The sequence below is a fragment of the Botrytis deweyae genome, assembly GCF_014898535.1.
Source record: "Botrytis deweyae strain B1 chromosome Unknown BDEW_013, whole genome shotgun sequence".
In the NCBI taxonomy this organism is placed as follows: domain Eukaryota; kingdom Fungi; phylum Ascomycota; class Leotiomycetes; order Helotiales; family Sclerotiniaceae; genus Botrytis; species Botrytis deweyae.
This window is the reverse complement of record NW_024066220.1, coordinates 78,723-100,763: the sequence shown is the minus strand read 5'-3', so window position 1 is coordinate 100,763 and position 22,041 is coordinate 78,723. Positions and strand designations below refer to the sequence as shown.

The 22,041-nt window shown below is 38.2% G+C and overlaps 6 protein-coding genes across 6 annotated transcripts; 3 read left to right on the top strand and 3 right to left on the bottom strand.

Moving 5' to 3' along the window:
• Nucleotides 1–2,846: 2,846 nt before the first annotated feature.
• Nucleotides 2,847–5,184, bottom strand: EAE98_006183 (uncharacterized protein; the record flags this gene model as incomplete). The annotated part of the gene is made up of 6 exons (XM_038953805.1): nt 2,847–3,703; nt 3,812–4,174; nt 4,338–4,512; nt 4,757–4,814; nt 4,946–5,006; nt 5,100–5,184. 6 exons carry the CDS (start codon nt 5,182–5,184, stop codon nt 2,847–2,849), a joined length of 1,599 nt encoding a protein of 532 aa, XP_038809595.1.
• A 2,336-nt stretch (nt 5,185–7,520) lies between these two features.
• On the top strand, nt 7,521–9,232 carry EAE98_006182 (uncharacterized protein; the record flags this gene model as incomplete). The annotated part of the gene is made up of 2 exons (XM_038953804.1): nt 7,521–8,049; nt 8,298–9,232. 2 exons carry the CDS (start codon nt 7,521–7,523, stop codon nt 9,230–9,232), a joined length of 1,464 nt encoding a protein of 487 aa, XP_038809594.1.
• A 2,274-nt stretch (nt 9,233–11,506) lies between these two features.
• EAE98_006181 (uncharacterized protein) lies at nt 11,507–12,796 on the top strand (the record flags this gene model as incomplete). Its single annotated transcript, XM_038953803.1, has 1 exon — nt 11,507–12,796. The coding sequence occupies one exon, from the start codon at nt 11,507–11,509 to the stop codon at nt 12,794–12,796; it is 1,290 nt and encodes a 429-aa protein (XP_038809593.1).
• Nucleotides 12,797–16,937: 4,141 nt separating this feature from the next.
• EAE98_006180 (uncharacterized protein) lies at nt 16,938–17,777 on the bottom strand (the record flags this gene model as incomplete). The annotated part of the gene is made up of 1 exon (XM_038953802.1): nt 16,938–17,777. The coding sequence occupies one exon, from the start codon at nt 17,775–17,777 to the stop codon at nt 16,938–16,940; it is 840 nt and encodes a 279-aa protein (XP_038809592.1).
• A 1,622-nt stretch (nt 17,778–19,399) lies between these two features.
• Nucleotides 19,400–19,934, top strand: EAE98_006179 (uncharacterized protein; the record flags this gene model as incomplete). Its single annotated transcript, XM_038953801.1, has 2 exons — nt 19,400–19,621; nt 19,680–19,934. The coding sequence occupies 2 exons, from the start codon at nt 19,400–19,402 to the stop codon at nt 19,932–19,934; spliced, it is 477 nt and encodes a 158-aa protein (XP_038809591.1).
• A 1,217-nt stretch (nt 19,935–21,151) lies between these two features.
• EAE98_006178 (uncharacterized protein) lies at nt 21,152–21,661 on the bottom strand (the record flags this gene model as incomplete). The annotated part of the gene is made up of 2 exons (XM_038953800.1): nt 21,152–21,323; nt 21,384–21,661. 2 exons carry the CDS (start codon nt 21,659–21,661, stop codon nt 21,152–21,154), a joined length of 450 nt encoding a protein of 149 aa, XP_038809590.1.
• Between the last annotated feature and the right edge of the window lie 380 nt (nt 21,662–22,041).

Below are 22,041 nucleotides of genomic sequence, written 5' to 3'. Positions count from 1 at the left end.
CTGTGGTTATTATTATTCTTGTCGATTCTGTCTGGTCTTGAATTTCGTATCGTTGTCGTATCTTCTCACTATCTTAAAGCCGTTCTGTTGCTTGGCGGTAACATCCGTTCCTTAGACTTGCGATCTTGCAAAACTAGTGACCAATAGCACATGCAGCTGTTGCGATTGTTGTTGTGGACCATAAACAAATAAAGAATGACCTCTTGCAGACCCCTCACAATGATGTAAAACTTGTTTAGCCGTGCAAAGGTTGAGATGAAGATCTTATGATGTCGATGGTCGATAAATCAAAGTTGGGTTATTTGGATGTTGATCGCAAAACAAATGGTGAAGGCTGCAGGTTGTAAAGAAGACTAAAAGATTGGATTTCGTGTACAATAATGGTCGTTAGAAGTCGTGAATCGCCTTTATCCTTCCCGTCAAATGATATGAAACAATGATTAATGTAGTGGTAATATTTGAAAAAGTGTGTTGTAGCACTGCTGAGGTTGTTGAGTTGAGAATGGAAATCCGTTGGTTCTCGATCTATGTATTCTCGTTGGATATTCCTATATCAAGTGGTGGTCGGGAGTTGATAATCGATAGTCCTATGAATTGTTGAATGTTGATGTCGAGTACGGTCAATCCATAGGTAGATATCGCACAGTAGGGTTTTGGCGGGTGGAATGTAAGGTCAAGGAGGAATCCTTAGGTCGGGACCAAAATGCAAGTGAAAGTTTGTGAAATGGAAGAAGTTGCGCTGGAGGTTGTTCTTGTCGTCGACGATCGTTTGTCGTTCGTGTGTCGCCAATGTTGGATTGAATTCTGGGCGCCCGGGAAAAAGAAAAAAAGAAGGTATGTTGCGTCGGCAGATTTTAGATTTGAAAATGAGATAAAGTAAACAAAAAAGAGAAAGAAGAGAAAGAGACTTTTCTCGTATGGTCGATGATGATGATGATGATGATGATGTTGTCCCAGGATGTGCGATGTATGTTGTAAGTGTAGTGCAACTGCTGGTCGGGCTGGACTGCACGACGGGAAAGCTCCTGAAAGAGAGAAAGGTTCGAGAAAGAATCAGGAGTGAGGGAGAGAGACGTGAGGTTTGAGGCCTGAGACTACCGAGAGCGAACGAGAGAAGTCAGACACGAGAAGAGCAGAATCTACGACATTTCATTGGTCAAAGTCTCATTATTTGTTTGGCGTGAGAGGGATAGCTAGGTAGAATGGGAATTACAATTTACAACCCTGCTCGCAGAGATTATATTCGGATGGTTTGAGTGGTGAAAGTGGTGAAAGTGGTGAAAGTGGTTAATGTGGTTAATGTGATGTTTTGCTGATCCAGCAACCATGCTTTTGAGCCATCCATACCTACTAGGTAGGTATCCATGGATAAGATTCATTGAATATTACCAGCCACATTTTAAACAACTGGCAGTCACATGAACGGTGAGTCTTAAATTCATCTTCCTTGGTACATCTTCCACACATTCCACACAGTCCACCCTTTCCCATTCCCTTCTTTCTTCTTCAATCCGAAACATAATCGACGTCGGTTCTCAACAGAGCTTCTATGTTGATGCTGGGAATAGTTACACATTCCCTTTCCGATCATCTTGGATATTTTGGGACGCTCATCATCATCGATATCTACATCCCCAGCAAACCGGTATCGATCCGTCTACCTGCCATCTAGTACCTCCGCTCCGTACCTTTCACCAAACCCCCTTGGTCATCACGCTCATGCAACTAAGTCGATAAATGTGGGAATGTCCGTTACTAGCATCAATGTATTGACGTGTTAACACGATATCCCGTGATAATTTTAGCTCCTCGCGCAGTTAAAGCTTCTCCTACTCCTGCACAATATCATTCATGTCATTCATGTACGGGTATTCCTTGCATCTCGCACACCTGATTGTTGACTTTACCATACGGGGTACAAGTAAGCTTGACTACCCAGATACCTACCCAGATACCTACCCAGATACCTACCCAGATACACGAAAGCGAGGTGTCGCTCACGGTCATCCGAGATTCATCACGTCGAGCACCCTTTCTCAGTACAATGCAGGGGAAGGTTTTGGTATGAAGGGTAGAAGTATATACGAATGCCGCGGTTGCACATATTGCATTGCTTCAAAGCGTTCTATTGTAATTTGACAGCCAGGTGCGAGCCAGGCAAATCCTTCTTCGGAACGTTGCATACATGTTTGGTTTGATGTTCATTTCTTTTCCCTGCGTTTGCATTTCCCTTTGCACTTCCGTTGGCCATTTTTGATCATTTCGATCACACACGTGGGTCGAGTCATGAGGGGCATGTAAGGTGAGGCAAGGACCGCATCAAAGTCCTCAAAATCCCTTCCAAAAATTACATCTCTCTACTTCTCGTAATTACCTAGGCTCGCGAGGTAGGTATATCACAAAGATGCGTCGATAATATTTGTTTTTCTCACAAAGAAATTTCCGATCTTTGATCCTACAATTTCAATCCCAGCCTTCACCCGGCAAATCCTCGCATTGACACGATATCCCACTTCTAAATTGTTTCCTCCAATCAAAATATGTATGGAATTACATCTGACCGCGTTAACGTTTCGAAATGTAAGATTGGTTTCTATTTTCAACGTACCCGGTGACAAGGTCACGGGTCAAAATCAATCGAAAATATGATGCAAATAATGTTGATGGCGCGAGGAGCGATCTCAGATGTCTAACTGTTGGGCATCAATAGTATTCATGAAATAGTCTACGTGAATCAGGCATACAGAAAATTCTAAGTGCGCCGCCACAAGTTGACTTGTCCATTTCTATCATCTTCTCTTTCTGATCATCCATCAATTTCATCACCGTATCTCTCCTCCTTCCACTCATCCACTCTTCTTCTCCTCCCTCTTTTCTCGTCTACTCATCTCATCCGAATCCGTCCTCTCCACTCCCGTCACCACGTCTACAACCTCAATCTCTGGCCCCGAAAACCTCTTTCGAGCAGTCGTTCCCCAGGTCCCCGCCGCTACCATCATAATCACACCTATAGCCGCTGAAGTATAATTCATATTCTCGCTCGTAACCGGATACACCGATGGAAAATTAAAAGTAATACATGCGAAAAGTAAATACGCCAGACCAATCCCATTAACCATTAATGAGACGACTGGTCTCATCGCCCAAGGACCTGTAAGTTGTCGATGCGATCCATTGATGTGAGATATTATGCGCACGAGAAGAGGCATAGCGTATGAAAGATAAAATCCCTCTGTCGCAATGGCGATTACAGTATTAAACCCTGTTACTGTGCCAAAATATATGCTGTTAAATGCCATTTGTACTATAGTCCCAATAATAATAGCCACAACGGGAACTTGATGCTTGGCGCTCACTTTACTGATATGGCTCGAAAATGGAAGTCCATGATCTCTAGCGAATGCGTAAAGACTTCTACTTCCTTCCGCAAGCAGTGCGTTGGAAGATGCGACGTTGATGACTACGATCATGGACGCTAGGAAACATGCTGCGATGTGACTGTTGGTTGAATCGGCGTAGATTTGAATTAGAGGAACCAGCGTCGATGTGTTAGCAACAGCATCAATATCGCCAACGCAGAAACAAACAGCGATCAAGAAGATGAACCCTGTGATGGCTCCAATGTAGACGGAGAGAACCATCGCGCGAGGAGCTTCTTTGGAAGCATCTTTTAACTCTTCGGTCATGTGGGATGGCGCATCATCTAGTCGGGCATTTTGTGTTAGCCTGGTGGTGAATCAAATGAAGCCGGGCAATTGGCGGAGATAGTAGAGAAAGCCATGATAAAGGCAGCATGGTAAGAAACACTTACAACAACACATGCCGAATGCCGGCTGTAATATTCCAATAATACCAGCCATAGCCGTCCCGAAACCAGTAAAGTTTTGAAAGTCTTGAAAGACAAAACTAGCACTTTGTTTATTGGTGTTGCATGCTAAGATAGTGACAACCGTCACAATAAACGAGGCGATATTGAAGACAAGCGCAACTGCAGATACTTTGTCAAGAATCTTCGACCCCCACAAATTGATGAATGTTGCAATGAGAGTCACTGCCCAAGCTACCAAAACCGTGTGCCACCGCTCAATTACGTAGGATGGATTAACGAGGTTCGCTTGGCCCAGGATAAAATTTGCGCCGATGAAACTGTTCGTTGCGCCCATGGCAAGAATCCCTATACGCGTACCACAAAACGTCAGTCATAATCGTTGCTATGAAAAACAGGGAACATGGGGTCAAGTTTCATGGAAGGTCATGAGATGGTTCTTTGGTATCACTTTTCATCTCAGGTACAACTGAGATTCGATGCTAATATGACGAGACAGAATATGACTGACCGATGATCATAAACCATCCCGTAAGATAGGAGAATTGTCTCCTCACCGATTTCGGCGAGAGAATATAGACCCATGAGTATTGACCTCCGGCAACGGGGTACTCAGAACACATTTCTGCCATGGAATAGACGACGCAGAGGGAAACAAGACTGATGCCTACCCAGCCCCAAATCATCTGCATAAACGAATAATGTTAGTTCGAGTCGTATAGCAGATAACTTTTGTCATTCTTGACAACTTCATATGTCTCGGACGTCGTGGAACATGTTTGGGGCTATGTCGCAATACCAGCGCAGTGCAATGTATGAACATCCTCGAGAATCAACTAAGATTCTCAAAATCGACCCATAGATAGGAGAATTAAGCCTGGATTTGGAGGCATGGTAAGATCTGAATGAGAAATGTGAAAGGTTACTCACTACCGGTGGACCACCAGCATTGACACCTGTGACAAGCACACCACCGAGGGCACTCCAACTGCACGAAGCCGTTAGCAAGCGTTAAGCGTCCCATCTTGCCACGTTTTTCTGCTCCAAGGTTGCAGCGCCGGTGCCGATCACCGGTGTTGGGATTTAGAGAATGCACAGCATACGCAGAAGAACACTTACCTCGTAACAATGGAAAAGGAGAAACCAATCATGCCCAAGAGACCGAAAGATCGCTTGAGCTCTGAAATTATGCTTATCAGCAGATGATCAAAAATGACGGCATGTGTAGATGGTACGCCAACTAGATAATCAGAACATGAGGAAGTCAACTTACCCGGACGATAACCCATATTTTCTAGGGCGGCATCTTCGGCCACGCCTGGAGGGAAGGCTTTTCCCACAACCCCTTCTTCTGTCATCTTGTTCCTCGCAATGAAATGCAGATACTCGAGGTCAAGATTTCCAATACCACAGCTTTGGAACAGGGTGGTGGCAATTTCCAAGATATGTTGTACTGTTGATTAAGGAGTGGAGAGACATATGACCGAGGATACAACCCAAGGTATTTATAAACTCATCCAGAACATCTTGCAAGAAATCTATACCTTATCGGGATCATGTTGACGGGTATGAGGAGAAGTTGGATGGGGAGGACGCAACTTTTGATGCAACATTACAACTGCCGGGGTGACTGTGAAATAGCCATGTTAGACTTTTCCCTCGTCGAATGATATTGACTTAGCTAACTAGGACTGTGGTGTGGGATGTCATTGAGATACAAAAGCTGAGAGAGATATGAATTTCTATCTTGTCATTTGTATCCGATAGCAATCTCTCTATCAATCTGCTATCAATATCTCATCTATCACGGTTCCCTCCGGCAAACCCATGATGGTGCTTCGTTTATGCATGTTTGTATCTAGCACCTTGTCTTTGACTTACCGTATCGGAGAAAAGAATGAAGAATGAGGAACATTTCTCTCGATGAGCGTTGGATTATCTGGTTGATGGGGTCATGATTGGGGAATGGATTGGTCCGGGGCAAACGATGCTAGGATAATTTTTTAGGCTTATCTGTGGCTTGCCCGCAATACTCTCCACAAGACGATCTTTTTTAAGCGTTTTATTCCGTTGTTCATCAACATAAACTTATTACGTTTCGTTATTTTCTCGTGATATGGCAATCTTACAAAGAAGATGGTACTACGACTGGCTTCGTCGGCCTTCGAACCTGCTTGTTTTCTTGCCTGTAAATACATGAATGGAAATGTACTGCCCGGAATCTTGGTTATGATATTACTTCGTTCGAATCGGATAACCTCCTCGGCCGCCTCAATCTACAAGCAAGACACACCGCAGACGCCATAACGTGGTTTGGTCTTGATGTACGACTTGAGCTCCATCTAATATCAATGAAAACTGCCTCCCTACCCTTGAAGTCCGAGGTGCGAAAAATATTAGATACAAATCTGAAATGTGATAGAATTCATCATCGTAACACGATTGAATTGCAAGGAAGTATTGATTGATTGTTTTCAAACAAATCGAGAGGGATGTTGCATACCTCCGACCGAAGATGGCCGAGTCTCATCATTTGCTCATCGGCATCAATATCACGCGTTGCCTCTTGTGCTAAGTATATTGAAAATGTACACGAAACATTCCTTTTGAGCCCATCGCTCTTTTGGTTCAGGCGAGTGCCAACAACGTTACCAGCGTCCAATATTGAGCTTCAATGTTGGAACCTCTCAGCTCAAGCTGTTGAGCTAACTAATTCGTACGAAGAGCCCCCTTCTCGACGCTCTGAATATTTGCCGTTTCTGTCGGCCCCACAAGATTCATCGCCGCGGGGAAAAAGGAGAAGGGAATTGCTTCAGCAGGCTTTTTCTTCCGTCGGATATCTACATGGGACCTACGCAAGGTCCAGCGCCATTCTTCTTTTCCATTATTCATTCTGGTGAAACGAGACGGGAACCTGCACACCGCCCAACATCTCATTCGATGAATCTTTTTTCCCCCTTCAATACTAATCCGAAATTCTGGTTTGTACTACATGTACTGATCTACAATTGAGTAGGACCAACATATCGGCTGGGCTAGTACACCCATTCCAGAATCTGCAAGATTCCCGCATGTACTACCCCGGATTTTTGCACTGCAGGTAGGTACCAGAGCAGGCTTGTGCAGAATCTCACCAAATAGACGACTGACTTGGATGAGTAAATGTCGTAATACAATTTCAAGGAAGGGAAGTTGGGACTTGTCAGATTCTTTTGATACTCCACGGAGATTCATTCTTAGTCAATTGAATCAATCAAAGCCAGCATGACTATATGCCTGCAATGAGCCGTAAATGATGATTGCTTCACTTGAAGTTTTACGCCATGATCTTTGGAGCTTCCCCCAATGTGTTCGTGGGTACCCGTGGCAGGAACAAGATCCAGCTGTACCTGCAGTCAGTACATGATCGGACTTTTGACTTGGCCTATCAAATTCAAGAAGCTTGTCAGATTAAGATATGTATCAACCAACAAGTCGAATTGGTATAGTATACATAACCTATCTCTCATTCAACATATTTATACTCTGCCATCTTTTTGTTTGTTGTTTTCAGCTTGATTATAAGATACTCTCTTGGTTCAATCTGTCATTCCTTCCTCATCTGGCTGAATCCAACTTTGGTCGAATAAGCACCTCTGCTTAGTCGGGTTTTGCTTACTAGGTAGTCGTTGACCCCTACATAAGATATTTCAAAATGGAAGGACCAAATGGCCCAAGTCTTTATCAACAAATCATATCGTCTTCGCAAAACACTCCTTCGTCAATCAACATTCATACCAATTCTTCTGCCATTCTTCCAATTGTTGAACCTCATCATCAAATTCTTTCCATAGTTCGTACCAATGGTGATGCATCATTAACTTCAGAGAAGATTTACGACGAGATTGATGAGTTGAAATTCGAAATCAAAACTCGAGCAGCTACAGCAGTATCTGCAGCAAACATCAAAGCTGTTAAGTCCAAGAGATCTTCATTCATATCAAAAATTCTCAATTTCCATCGAAATCCACCACATTCACTTTCAATACAAAGCCACTGCCAAAATTTCAGAATGTCTCCCTCTGCTTTACGAGAACGAGGAGCTATTGATATCGAGCATCGTCCTGCTGTGGTATGTCCGCAAAGATACACCAAGATACAGGCCGTACCTTACAAGTGGCCTCATGACGGTACACTGAACAGATCTACCACCGCTTTAGTCATTATTGACATGCAGAAAGATTGTAAGTTTGAAGTTCTCTTCTCTTTTCCGTTGTTGGGCGTACATAATCCATGTGAGGCATATCACAACACCCCCTTCATATAAGCATGTACTACCTAGGTAGAATGCCGATAATGAATCCTGCATAGTATTTATTATTCATAGGGAAGCTCAGAGACTCCAATGATTCCTCTTGCATTTGATTTCAGACCCCTTTACCATGGATACAAATCAAATTTATGCGCACCTACTAATTTTATTCCACTGCAGTTGCTTCCGCCGAGGGATATCTGGCAAAGCAAAACATTGACAATAAGCCAATTCTCGATATTGTTCCCAACATTCGAAAACTTCTCGACACTTGCAGAGCCAAAGGATATCCAATTTACCACACGCGTGAAGGCCATCGGCCTGATTTGTCCACCCTTTCCGAGCGTGAGAGGTACCGTTCAAGAAATAATTCATCTGGACTTGGTATTGGTGATCGCGGCCCACTGGGACGTCTTTTGATCCGTGGGGAGAAAGGACATGAGATTATCGATGAATTGGCGCCTCGGTCAAATGAGCCAGTTATTGATAAGCCAGGTCGAAGCGCTTTCCAACACACAGAGTTCCGGCTTATGCTCAATATCAAAGGTATCAAGAATCTGATCATATGTGGTGTAACAACGGACGTTTGTGTAACGAGTACAATGAGGGATGCCAATGATAACAACTTTGATTGCGTCTTGGTGAAGGACGCGTGTGCCGCCGGCGTCCTCGAAAACCATGAAAGTGCTGTCGCGTCGATTACCGAAGAAGGAGGAATCTTTGGCGCTGTTACAACCGTAAGAGATGTTTTGAATGGGCTGGGAGCTGGGTCGGCTTTGAAGAAGCACAAGGATGGATTTCAGGTTTCCAATCCAGAACCAAAATTGGCACAACACTTCAAAACCGTCCCGAAGACTATCATTGGTGACAATCCATCTTCCGATTTGGGGAGAGAAGATTCTGAATTGTCTAAGTCTGAGCCAATCATGGAACATGAAAATGCGGCATCGGGGAAAGATCATGTAGCGAATGAAAGGGATAAATATTCGCGACGTTCCACACGCACCCGTAATAGATCCAAGAAGCGCAAAACTATTCTACCCGACTACGGAGGCAACAGTAGTGAAGAAAGTGACGAGATGCCTAACTACTTGTGTGGCAAGCAAGTTACATGATGTGACTTTTATCGGTTACCTGTATGGACTTGCAGAAGTAATTATTGGTCTGTTTCGAGGTGGTCTGAGTTGTTTATCAATTTTGTAAGAAGGCGGTTAGATTTATAGACATGGAAATAGAGGAAACGAAGAAAAGAAGTGCCGGCAATGCAGCGAAAAGGGAGTATTTTTTTTTTTTGAAACTAGGGCGTTGAGTTAGAACCGAGGTGAGGAAACTTTGCTGTCCTTGGGGCTGCTAGCGATGGCATTTTATAGGAGGCTCGGATTGTGGAGGTGGATGCTCATTACCCAAGAGCTTTTTGTCGTTTGCTTCTTTGAACCTTTTAAATAGGTTAGGTTAGCGAGGCCAATTCGGTCAACGTTGATATTGCTCTCGTGAGGGGGTGAATATTGGAATGTTAGTAGCAGTATAGCATCGAAATGAATCTCACATTACACGGGAATTTACCGGCCAACTCTGAGATGGTCACTCTAGATCTAAATCTGAAGAAGTCTAGTCAAAGTATCATTGCGCATCGAAAAGTTTCTATCATATCATCATTAAGTATCGACACTATTCCCTAGGAGAACCTAAAAGCTGAGGCAGTCTAGTCAGTAGTACTTTTACTCGCGAGCTTGTATCTGCCTCAAGGAGGATCATATTTCAATTCCAGCAACTTTCTTTCTGATTTTAGTATTGGCAATGTAATAAATCGGCTTGTTGTAACAATATGTTTCGGAGCGTAGCGAAAGAAACTTATGCGTCGAATTTTACGGACTTTTTATATAGCGGAATATACATCATATTTTCTATACTCAGGAATCCAATTTGTATATAGTCATATAATCTGTATATAATTTTATTACAGGTTTGATAAAGAACTGAATAAAATAAAGAATTAGAAAAATAAAGAATAAAGTTTTTCTTTCATTCTTCAAAATTAAAGAGCTATTATTATTATTATTATTATTATTATTATTATTATTATTATTATTATTATTATTATTATTATTATTATTATTATTATTATTATTATTATTATTATTATTATTATTATTATTATTATTATTATAGTATTATTATTATTATTATTATTATTAGTATTAATATTATTATTATTAGAGATGCAATTTAACTCTTACTTCTTCTAAAATTTAAATTAAATTAATAAATTATAAATCAATTCTTCTATTCTTATATTTTTTAGATATTTTAAATAATCTAAATCATCTAATTAATTAGAATCATTAAAATTCATTTAAATTATTCGAATCATTAAAATTATTAGAATCATTCAACTTATTACCATTCTTAAAATTATTAAATCATTAAATCATTAAAATCATTTAAATCATTAAAATCATTAAAAGCATTAAAATCATTAAAATCATTAAAATCATTAAAATCATTAAAAGCATTAAAATCATTAAAATCATTAAAGCATTAAAATCATTAAAATCATTAAAAGTATTAAAAGTATTCAAAGTATTAAAAGTATTAAAAAGTATTAAAAGTATTAAAAGTATTAAAAGTATTAGAATAGGTAATAAGAATAATAGAAAATATTAGGCGCTCCGAAACACTGGCGAGCTAGCTCGCCCCGAAATGAATATCTGATCTTCCTTTTGTACCAGGATATATTTTATCTTTATTAAAGTTTCGTCTAATCTTTTTCTATAATTATTTAGATATCTAGTTTTTTCAAGCAGAGCGAAATATTTAAAGACGTTTAATATTCTTGATATATGAAATTAGTACATACGTCGACTATTCATAATTTAATATGAATATTTGTATATCAGTAAATATAGTAATTAAATATCATTTTTTATCTTTTTATTCTTTATCAAAACCAAACTCTAGAAAGCTTATTAAGAAATTTAAATAGGACGACAGCTTGTACTGTTCTATTTATACCTAAGATATTTCAGATTGTATTCAGTAGTTTTCTGTTTGGTCCATTTGTAGACTGGATTTCCATGTAAACAAGTAAGGGATTTTTCATATATAATATTGATTCTCATCTTGATTCTTTTAAAGCTAGATTTGTAGATCATATTCCTGACATATATCTGCACGTGATAAGTACTTTCAAAGGTTGTCTTGGCCTTAAGGAGATGTGAGCCTAGGTAACGAAAGTGTGCTTTTAGTAAGTTAAGGGACGTTGACGTTCCTGGCCCGCGACGATCATTACGTCATTTCCAGTGGCAAAAGATCCAACCATAACTTCAATTCACAACACAACAGAGTTTATTGATTCGAGTAGAACAAATATTAACCACTCTAAGATCATAATGGAACCAGCTATCGTAACTGCCGCCGCTTACGGTGTCGAAACAGCTGTTGAGGGAGGTGTCGCGGCATATTATCTGTCTAAATCAACATTACCTTTAAAAGGACATCTCGAGCATGTGACGACCACTGGTAGATTACCGCGATATGGACATACATTGTCGGTGATTAGTGATAGGGCATATGTTTTTGGCGGTTCGGAGGATGCAAATTCTCAATCTTTGACTAATGATGTCCTTGAGCTTCACGTCTCAACTGATGAGAACACCACGACTGCAGTTTTGCGATCCATACCAGCAGTCGGAGATGGAGATCAGAATACAGCACCTGTACCTTTAGCTCGCACATATCATTCAGCAACCGTTGCTCGAAATCGTTTCTTCGTTTTTGGCGGTAGTGAAAAGCCTTCTGATAGTCCGAAGCCTTTGGAAGAAAATGGCCGATTGTGGGTATTCGACCCATTGTCATCACAATGGACATTCTTGGATCCTCCTCCAGATACCACATTTCCATTTGCGCGAACGAAACATGTCAGCACATCGAGTCCTGACGGATCTGTCATTTTCGTCTATGGGGGATTATCGTCTGATCAAGTGCGTTTGAATGATCTATGGGCATTTTATTTGGATGAAGGAAAATGGAGCAGGCTACCAGATCCTCCAGGGTCACCAACATCTGGAATTAATCTCACCTGCGGGCAAGGAAAATTATGGAGATTGGGGTACAGCGACGATTCGGAGAAATCTACAGGCTCGGTTCCTCGTGGACAAATCGACTTCTTGGAATATCCTACCGGTGGAACTCTGGATGACGTGAGTAAGGACTTGGCTCAAGGTCACATGAATGATCTAAACAGTAACATGCAATGGGAGACATTGGACTTCGATACGAGCAAACCATCTGAGGTTCCATCACCTCGCGACTCTGCGGCTTTGCATTTTATTACTACTGGAAATGGTAGGGATTATTTATTGTTGGCGTTGGGCTCTGATGACAAGGAAGAATTCTCGGATGTTTGGATCTATCAACTCCCACCCGCGGAATACTCTGGCGCAAAGGTGAAAGATGTCGTACGAGAAAAGCTGCCTGGTGTGGATAGCCATAGAGGAGAATGGTCTCGTCTCCAAATCAGCGGAATAGAGGTGGGCGCAGATGAAGAGAAAGGAGGAGCTTGGACCAGCAGACGATATTTTGGTAGCTCGATGACGGGCACGAAACAGCTTATGATTTGGGGAGGACTTGGCCCCAGGAATGAGACGCTTGGTGATGGGTGGAGGATTATCATTGACTAGGTGTGAGGTTGAGATGGTCGATTTAGGTGAAGAAATAGGCGAGGACTTTCTTATCTCCACGCGAATTTTGTGTGAAGATCAGACTATGATGTGAGCTGGCTCTCAGGTCTGCATAATTTCTAAAATTGTTATTTGAGAGTACCTTAGTGGGGGTTGCTGGTTTTTTATTATAGTGTCTCAACTATAAAAATTTATTAGAACTGTGATGTACAAAATTTGGTGTATTCACAAAGTTATATTTAGTATTATAATAAAATCGAATATTATATTAAAATAAATATTATATATGAAAATAAAACTATATAGGGAAGTGAATTATATACAGGAGCAAAACTATATATAGAAGCAAAACTATATACAGAAGCAAAACTATATACGCGAAACAATACTATATATACAAAACAAAACTGTATATACAAATAAATAAATAAATAAATAAAATAAAATAATCCCCACTTTTCTTTTTCTAAAAAATATTATTATTATTCTTCTTCTTATTCTTCTTATTCTCTATTCTTCTTATTCTTCTTATTCTTCTTATTCTTCTTATTCTTCTTATTCTTCTTATTCTTCTTATTCTTCTTATTCTTATTCTTTTCAAATTATAAGTAATATATACTACCACTACATTACTATCCCATATAATTTCTTTTTAATAATTAAACTCAATTAAATTAGATTATATAATCAAATTCATTTTATTAATATATATTTCATTTAAATTAATATTAATTTCCTAATATAATACTAATTTCCTAATACAATACTAATTTTCTAATATAATACTAATCTCCTAATATAATACTAATTTTTTAATACAATATTAATTTTTTAATATAGTATTATTTTTCTAATATAATATTATCTTTTTAATATAATAGTATCTTTCTAATATAATAATATTATAATTACAATTTAATTTTATATATAGTTTTGCTTTGTATATACAATTTTATATTACAGGCATTGATATGATATGGAATCGATATCGGGCCGACTATTAGTCCGAAAGCAAGCAAAGAGTTTTTATATATATATATAGCTTCAAAGGAAAAGTTTTAAAGAAATTAATAAAAAGTTTTATTCTAAGCCTATACTAATTATTACTTTGTATTAATTCTAATAATTCTTTTTATTTAATTCTTTTAGAATAAGCTATTGATTAGTTTTTGGGAATAGTTTTAAAGTTTCAAAAACTTTAGATTTCAATTAGGCTGTAATATATCTATGATATACTAACAGTATATAATTAATATTATTTATTATTATAATTTCTATTTTATTAAATTGAATTGAAAGAAAGCTAAAAAAAGAAAATATTTTTATAATTCGAATTTTCAAAATATCTATAAAGCATCTTTTATGATATATCTCTTTTGTGATATACTATCGATACTCTTTCGAGATAAAGTAAAATAATTGAATAAAAGAAAAAAAGAAAATATAAAAAAAAAGAAAAAAATCTTTTTTGTAAAATGATTACAAATTTTATCTTATATTATATTTGCGAGATATTAATAGTGTATTTATTTTATATTATTATATTGTTGAAAGTAATGATTATTTTAAATATTTTTCAGGATTTTCGGGATTTTCCTGATTTCCTTTAGATTTTAGAAACTCAATAAAAAAATTTAATAAAAAGTTAATAAAGCTTTGTTATTTTATAAGATTTCTATTGAAGATAAAATTCCTGTATAATATTAAGGAAAAGTTTAGCTAACTATTTTGTAATCAGTTTATTAATAAAAACTAGTTTTATAAAATCCTTGTTTTAAGAAGATAGGGCTTTTAATGTAATATTTTACAAAAAGAAAGGATCTAATTAGTTATTTAGATTTTTATTAAAAAAAACAAAACTCTTATATAATATTAAAAAAAATCTAGCTAGTTATTTTGTAATTAGTTAAGATTATTGATTAAAGCTGGTTATAAACGATTAATATTATATTGAATAATTTATATATTAGTTAAAGATAAAATAGTATTTTACTGAAATCGTTTTATTTTGATAAATAAATATAAATAAATTATTTTGAATCTTGTAAATCTCGAAATCACTAATAAAAACTAGTTATATTATTTTCGATATCTTTTAGATTCAAAAACTCAAAAAGCTTTATTATTTTCAGATTTTTCAGGTTTTGAAAGTTTAATACAAACTAATAAAGCTAATAAATTTAGAATTCTTTTAGATTTCAAGAAATTAGTAGAAAGCTTGCAAAACTTTGTTATTTTCAGGATTTTCAGGATTTTCAAGCTTTTTTAGGATTTTTGAAATTTCGGGTCTTTTTCTGGATTTTCTTTGGGATTCGAAAATTCAGTGGGAAGCTTGTAAAACTCTACTACTTTCAGGATTTTGAGATTTTTTTAGGATTTTCGGGATACCAGGCTTTTTTCGGACATTTCGGATTTTTATTATTTTTATGATTTTGAATATTATATAATATCGAAAATATTGTTTATTTCGAATTTTATAGGTTTTATATATTTTCAAAAAATCAGTAGGAAGTTAATAAAACCCTATTGATTTTGGGATTTTTCAAAAGTTTCAGGATTTTCAGATTTTGAGGGTATTAACCTAGCTAGCTTATAGAATTCTATTATTTTTTGAATTTTTGAGTTTCCTTTATACTTTTAAGAAATTAGCGGGAAGTTAATGAAACTTTATTGATTTTGGATTTTTCAAGAATTTTAGGATTTTTAGATTTTGAGGGTATTAGCCCGGTTAGTTTATAAAAATCTATTATTTTCAGAATTTTTAGATTTTAAGAATATTAATCCAGTTAGTTTATAGAGTTCTATTATTTTTCAAAATCTTTAGGATTTTCAAGAAATAAAATATTATTTATTATCAAATTGCTATTAAATTCTAATTTTATATATTATATTTTCGAGGACAAAAGCTGAGAAAGGGGGAGGCAAAATCTTATCGAATATAAATCACTACTTTATTGTTGAATACAAACTACTATCCTATTGATAGCGAATCGACTTCTTTTTTGAATTTTCGAATTTTTTAAGGTTTTCAAGATTATTAAAGTTTCAAATTTCAAATTCTATAAATTAGATTTTATAAATTAGATTTTATAAATTAGATTTTATAAATTAGATTTTATAAATTAGATTTTATAAATTAGATTTTATAAATTAGATTTTATAAATTAGATTTTATAAATTAGATTTTATAAATTAGATTTTATAAATTGGATTATATAAATTGAATTAGTTTTTAATACTTTTATATTATAATATGGTTTTTTTAAAATTATAAAAAAACTGAATCTTATAAAATAAAAATATAGATATTACAATATTAATCTATTATTATAAAAGTTAATAAGGCTATAAAAAGAAATCAATCTAATAGCAATCTAATAACAATTGATTATCGAATAGTTTTAAAGCTTTCGAAAATGAAAATCTAAAAAGGAGGATTCTGTTATAAGCATTGATATAATATAGAATCAACATCAAGCCGACTATTAATTCAAAAACAAATGAAGAGTTTTCATATATATATATAGCTTTAAAGAAGAGATTTCGAAGGAATTAATGAAAAGTCTTATTCTAAGCCTATACTAGTCGTTACCTTGCATTGATTCTAACATTTTGCTTTGTGTATACAGTTTTGTTTTATATATATAGTTTTGCTTTTGTATACAGTTTTGCTTTTTATATATAATTTTATTTTATATATATAATCTTTTCTTTTAAATACAGTTGAGACACTATAATAAAAAACCAGCGACCCCCACTAAGGTATGTTCGGAACTTCGAGTACCACCGTGGCTAATATTTGGTTTTACATCGTGGATATTCAATAATGCCATATCTTCTGGGTTTGCACTCGTATGTTGAGAAAATGAAACGAATGGACTTTCGTAAACGCTATTCAGCATCGAAATGTTCATGATAATAACAGGGTCGAAAGACAAAAGTAGCCATATGGAAATTGATGTAGAATATAGAGAGAGTAGCAACATAGTTTTGACAGTCAAACATCTAGAAAATTGATGGTTGATTGAAGTTCACACGAAGGGTACGACAGAGTTGGATTCAAAAAATGTTTAATTGGATAATGTGTATGATGTTAAATTTGTGAGTAGGAAAAGTAGGAAAGGATCGACTTACCTGGCTACTAAAGAAGAACTATGTCAGAAAAGTCTGGCGGGATGATGACGTTTCTTGAGGCCCTGCAAGCAGGGCATGAGACGGTATCCGGGTTTCCTTGTCGGAACCAGGGAAGGATGCAATCATGATGGAAAATGTGAAGACCGCAGAAGACCCGAAGAAGACCTGTGAGCCCACCGACCCCCGGAACATGCACGGATTGTCGACAGATTCCACAGATTTCGTCATCTGGGACATCTGCTGGGAGGACTGGTGCAAGAATCGCGGGGTTGGGATCTGTTTCATCGTACAGATGTTCAAGCTCATCATCCGGAATGCCTCTTCTAATCTGTCCGAAGTGGCAAGTTTGTTGTGCGACGTACCAGCCTCGGGTTCTGTTGAGTCTGATGGAATTCAATGCTAATCTATCGAGTATCTCTTCTGTCAGCTCATTTGCACCCTCGTTATGCAGCTGCACTCCTACTTCGTAAGCTTCTCTGCCAGTCTCGGCATCGCGTTCGAAAACCTCCTGTCTTGTGAAAAGTGTTCTTTGCTCTTCAGTGTATCGTGCCCAAAACTCCCAACGAGATTGGATCTCGGCGGGTGTAATTGCTTCCTCGTCCGATCTCCATTCGTTGATAATAGTATCAGTCTCGGGATTCAAGCAGAACTTACAGGATGAGTCGAGGACTGTGGCTTGATTGATGTGATAGGCTCTACATTGACAGTCAATATATTGACCCTCGAGGTAAGGATTTCTATCGAAGTTTCGGCAATTTTCATGTTCATGCTTGATTCTGGTGATGACGTGGCCACAGACTGTGTGGAATGTCTCGTCAATGACGCAGAGTTCTTGTGCAATGTCCATGTTTAGTTGTGTTATTGCAAGAGTCTGGGATTCTAGGGGTTTGAGATATGTAGATCACTGTACGATGATCCAGTATTTATAGTCATGGCGAAAAGCATTGTTCCGAAGAGCTAGTTGAGTATATGATCTATTTATACATCGTTCTCGACTTATTCTCAATTTGTTTCTAAACTTATGTGAACAGAGTCGAAACAACAACGAATCCAAATTCGTAGATTTGGGACTGCCGAAGTTTAATTTTGACCTGATATCCTCCCTCATTAATCTTATAATAAGTGACTAGATGATCTTGGATCAATGGTTTGGAGATTCGACTTGGGTAAACCGAGGAAGCTTTTCGGCGCAACTTGTTGGTTGCAACGTCAAAAGTCAAGAGCCAAAAGCTAAAAACCACGAACATCAAGAACATCGTTAACTTATAAATCCTATCGCATATGACCAATACTATCACCAAGTCTCAAGCTTTTGATAGGTTGACTGCAACGAAATAATTCTGGTCGAGATAACTATGCGCGTACGGAGAGGGTTATACATTAGGGGAACAATGCCACACTGATGACATAATGCAAGATCTTTTCAACATCTTAAGAGAATCAATTGTTGATCGAAGAAAATCTATACAACGCGTAGGGATACAAGCACAACACGAACTCGAAGGAATAGTCGTGATCTACCTAGTCATCGTTGTTTAGAAGGAGAGAACGAAAGGCGCCAAAAACTTATGTGGATTATGTGGAGAATCTTTTACCCCGCCACATACCCGCTCGCTAACCTAATGCGTCCAATCATCTCCTCGAAACATTTCTATTGCATCCGAACACATGAAAGTGACAACTGGGACGATTTACAGATTAACTGTTCAATTGTTTCTTTTCAACTGAAAATTTAAGCTTCCATGTCTGGGCATACCGGTATTATGACAGCCGCGTGAGAAATTGACTTGCGAATGGCCAGACACTCCCAGCTCTGGCGCCACGAATAACAGGTTACTCACTCGCCAAAGCGGCGTCGAAGTTCTCAGCAATTCTGAAGTCACGATCAAATTCTCGATGAAAGTGTGCAGAATTACTTGATCAGTGTCAATGTTCAATTTTTCTTATCCCTTCCTCAGTGGCGTTGTTCAGTTTCTAGAACTGACGATATGACACAGCCGCGGCTACATACTTGCTATGCATAGAGTAACTCATTGGCTTCACACGATTTGATTTTACACCCGCAGCAAAATTATTGCAATCGGCGATGGGATTTGGAAAAATCAGGTCATATACGCATGAGATCAGGTTGCATTCAGCAGATACAGCAAAAATTCACATGCTGTAAGCCCAGTGGTGTGATTTCCCCAAAACTCAGCCACGATGAAACTACCCGATAGGTCAAAGAAACTATTCCGAAAACGAATGTTGAAATGGCTTCCAGTTCTCGTGTCACATTGATAATAGCATCTAAGCATGACGCCTCAGGCGATTTTCCAACTTGTTATATATATAAGTCCTTGATGCTAGGTGCGAAGATTATTTCCATACCCGCACCAAACAAGTATCATCGATTCACACACAATCAAAAAATACAAACAAGATACCTCAACATTACAATCTTCATATCGGATTGCAAATAAAACCACAATGACACGCCCCGGATCTGGAATGAGAGGATACTCGGATATTATGAATGCCAGTGATAAAGAGTTACATGGCAATGGACAAAGGGTCGACTTCCCCCGTGAGAACATGGGAGCCCATACCCTCTGGAAGCAGAATTCCGAGGGAACAACTCCAATATGGCATCTAAGGGTAACAGTACTCAAGAATGGCGATGCTCGGGGCGATTGTCCAAATCGTGTCTTTGTGAGTCTTCTCATTGTCTCGAAAGTGAAGATATTCGTCTACTAATAGTTCTCTTTAGGCATTCAAAACGTTAGAAGACGTCACTCGTGCTATCAATCAAGTTGAAGCTGCTTTTGGAAACACGTTTGAGATGAAGAAGTGTGGAATTGATTCTCCAGATGCTATGGGTGGGAGAGTTAATGATGGAAGAAGTGAGAATATCACGATTGAATTCGACTCCAATGTGACGAGAGAATCGTGGGCAGAGTTCTTAGCAAGGTTGAAGGGATTGGAGGATGAGTGGTCACATGCAACAGAGGTTTCGAGTCTTTGAAGAGAGGTGGGATTGAGAGATAAGTTAAGAAATAGAATTATTAAAGGGGCAATGATTTAGAAGGAGTGTTGGGAGGCAGTATCAATTTTGGAATAACGGGACAGTAGAATGTAATCGATCAACGAAAATATCAGAAGTCGTAGGAATTAAACAAATTGAGAACACAATCTGATCTGAGACACATGATGCACCAAAGAATAGTCAAGCCTCAACACAAGAAAACTAATGCCAACACTTCATCGTTTGGCTCAAACAATTAATAGATCAAAACAACATGGGTAGTACAACACAGTTATGGAAACAAACCCACCATGCAAGAAGTGTATCTGACATAGAATCCTTGAACTCCACTCCACCTCACCTCCTATCGAAAGCGAAATCTCTTAACTTAGTAATAGTTCCATCCCAAAGACTGAGAATATCATTTGCCGACATAGGTCTGTCTAATACGCCCATCAACATCGGGGAACGACGGAAAAAAAAAGGAATCAGCAAGGAGACAACCGAAAGAGCCGCTCACTATCTTTTCTGCGAAAGTTCCAACAATCCCATTTTTCGGTTCCTCGCCTGTCTTCAAGATAATGATATAAATAAGAATCAAAACTGATCAACTCGGAATGATCGGGGTTTAGACAAGGAATTAGAAGATGCGAGATTGATGAATGCTTGAAACATGGAGGGTCAGGCTCATTACTTTGAATCGGCGAAGAGCATGAGAGGCTCTGCTCTGCGACCTCCGTCTAGTGAAAAGTCTTTCCAGGGTGGTGGTGAAGACCATTGAGAAGTAAGTAGAAACAGCGGGTACATAAGCAGTTCAAGGTGATGATTTACTAGATGAATTCACATCTAAATTTTGAAGAGTAGCGAAAGCGAAATGGTAGCAGAAATTAACCTCCCAGTGAGAGACTAAGTTGATAAAATATGTTATTATGTATACAATGCGCAAGAAATGAAGATTTTAGCAAGACCAAGCATTTTCTTATCCCAAGGCAATTAGTGCTCCAAGCATATGCCCCCACCACAGACCCAACGCCGGAAAGTATATTATGCGCGCGGAAGACCCTGATTTCCGCCGCCTGCAGATCCCTTAAAAAGACCGTGTACCCCGCTCTCCGAATTATGTACATCGACGTCTAGAAGATCTCTGGGTATCCAGTCGTGACTCCCACATCACAACCACCATGCTATTCATAAAACATTGATTGAACCTTTTCTTTTCACAATCTTTTTTCCTTATCATCCCAGCTTTCTACCAGCACTACTTTCTCATCGCTGAACGGGTTGTGGACATACACCTCTTTCTCGTCATAGTATATGGTATCGTTCCTGGGTTCCGGCATTGCACTTCTCATGTTTTGATGGGATCTGCGACGAGACATATTGAGGGGTCTCATCGATATCGAATTAGCATGCAATTATCGAATGACCAATCCAAGCTGATATACTTACAACGGAGGCAAAGGCTTCTGTTTCTGAACAAGAGCTTCCTGTGGCAAAGGTGGCAACGGTTTATCGTAAATATAAAATACCGTCCCATTACATGGACCTGAATAGCTCAACCGCGATTCCCGGGCTCGAACGATTGGGGGACATGGTTCTGTGGTAAGAGTAGTGCCAGTATAGGCAGAGAAAGTCGAATCACAAGAATTGCGAGAATAAACTGAAGAGCTCCGGTTGTGTTTTGGGCCGGGCGAATGAGGCACTTGGAGAAGGACTAGGTTCGACATCGCGATATATTGTAGCTTTCTCGATCAAGTTTGTTTGGTTAGATGGGTTTGTTCACTTAGGAAGGTATTGAATATGTGTTGAGTTGTTATGAACAATCTTTCATACCTCTGAGCTGGGAGGACTTTCCATCTTATGTATATCCTGACAGCTGAATACGTGATCTACCATGTCGTACGACGACGTTACAGTAGGATTTCCTCGCACGATCAAGCCGAAATTTGTATGATGTTTGGGGCGCAGAAACAGAATCCTTCATGATGAAATACTCACCATGAAATACTGAAAGTCGCCTTGTGGATGAAGGGGTAGGATTTAAAGTTAAGCTTTGGCGAATGACCGATGACCCGACAACCCTGCATTCCGGAGCAGTCAAATCCTA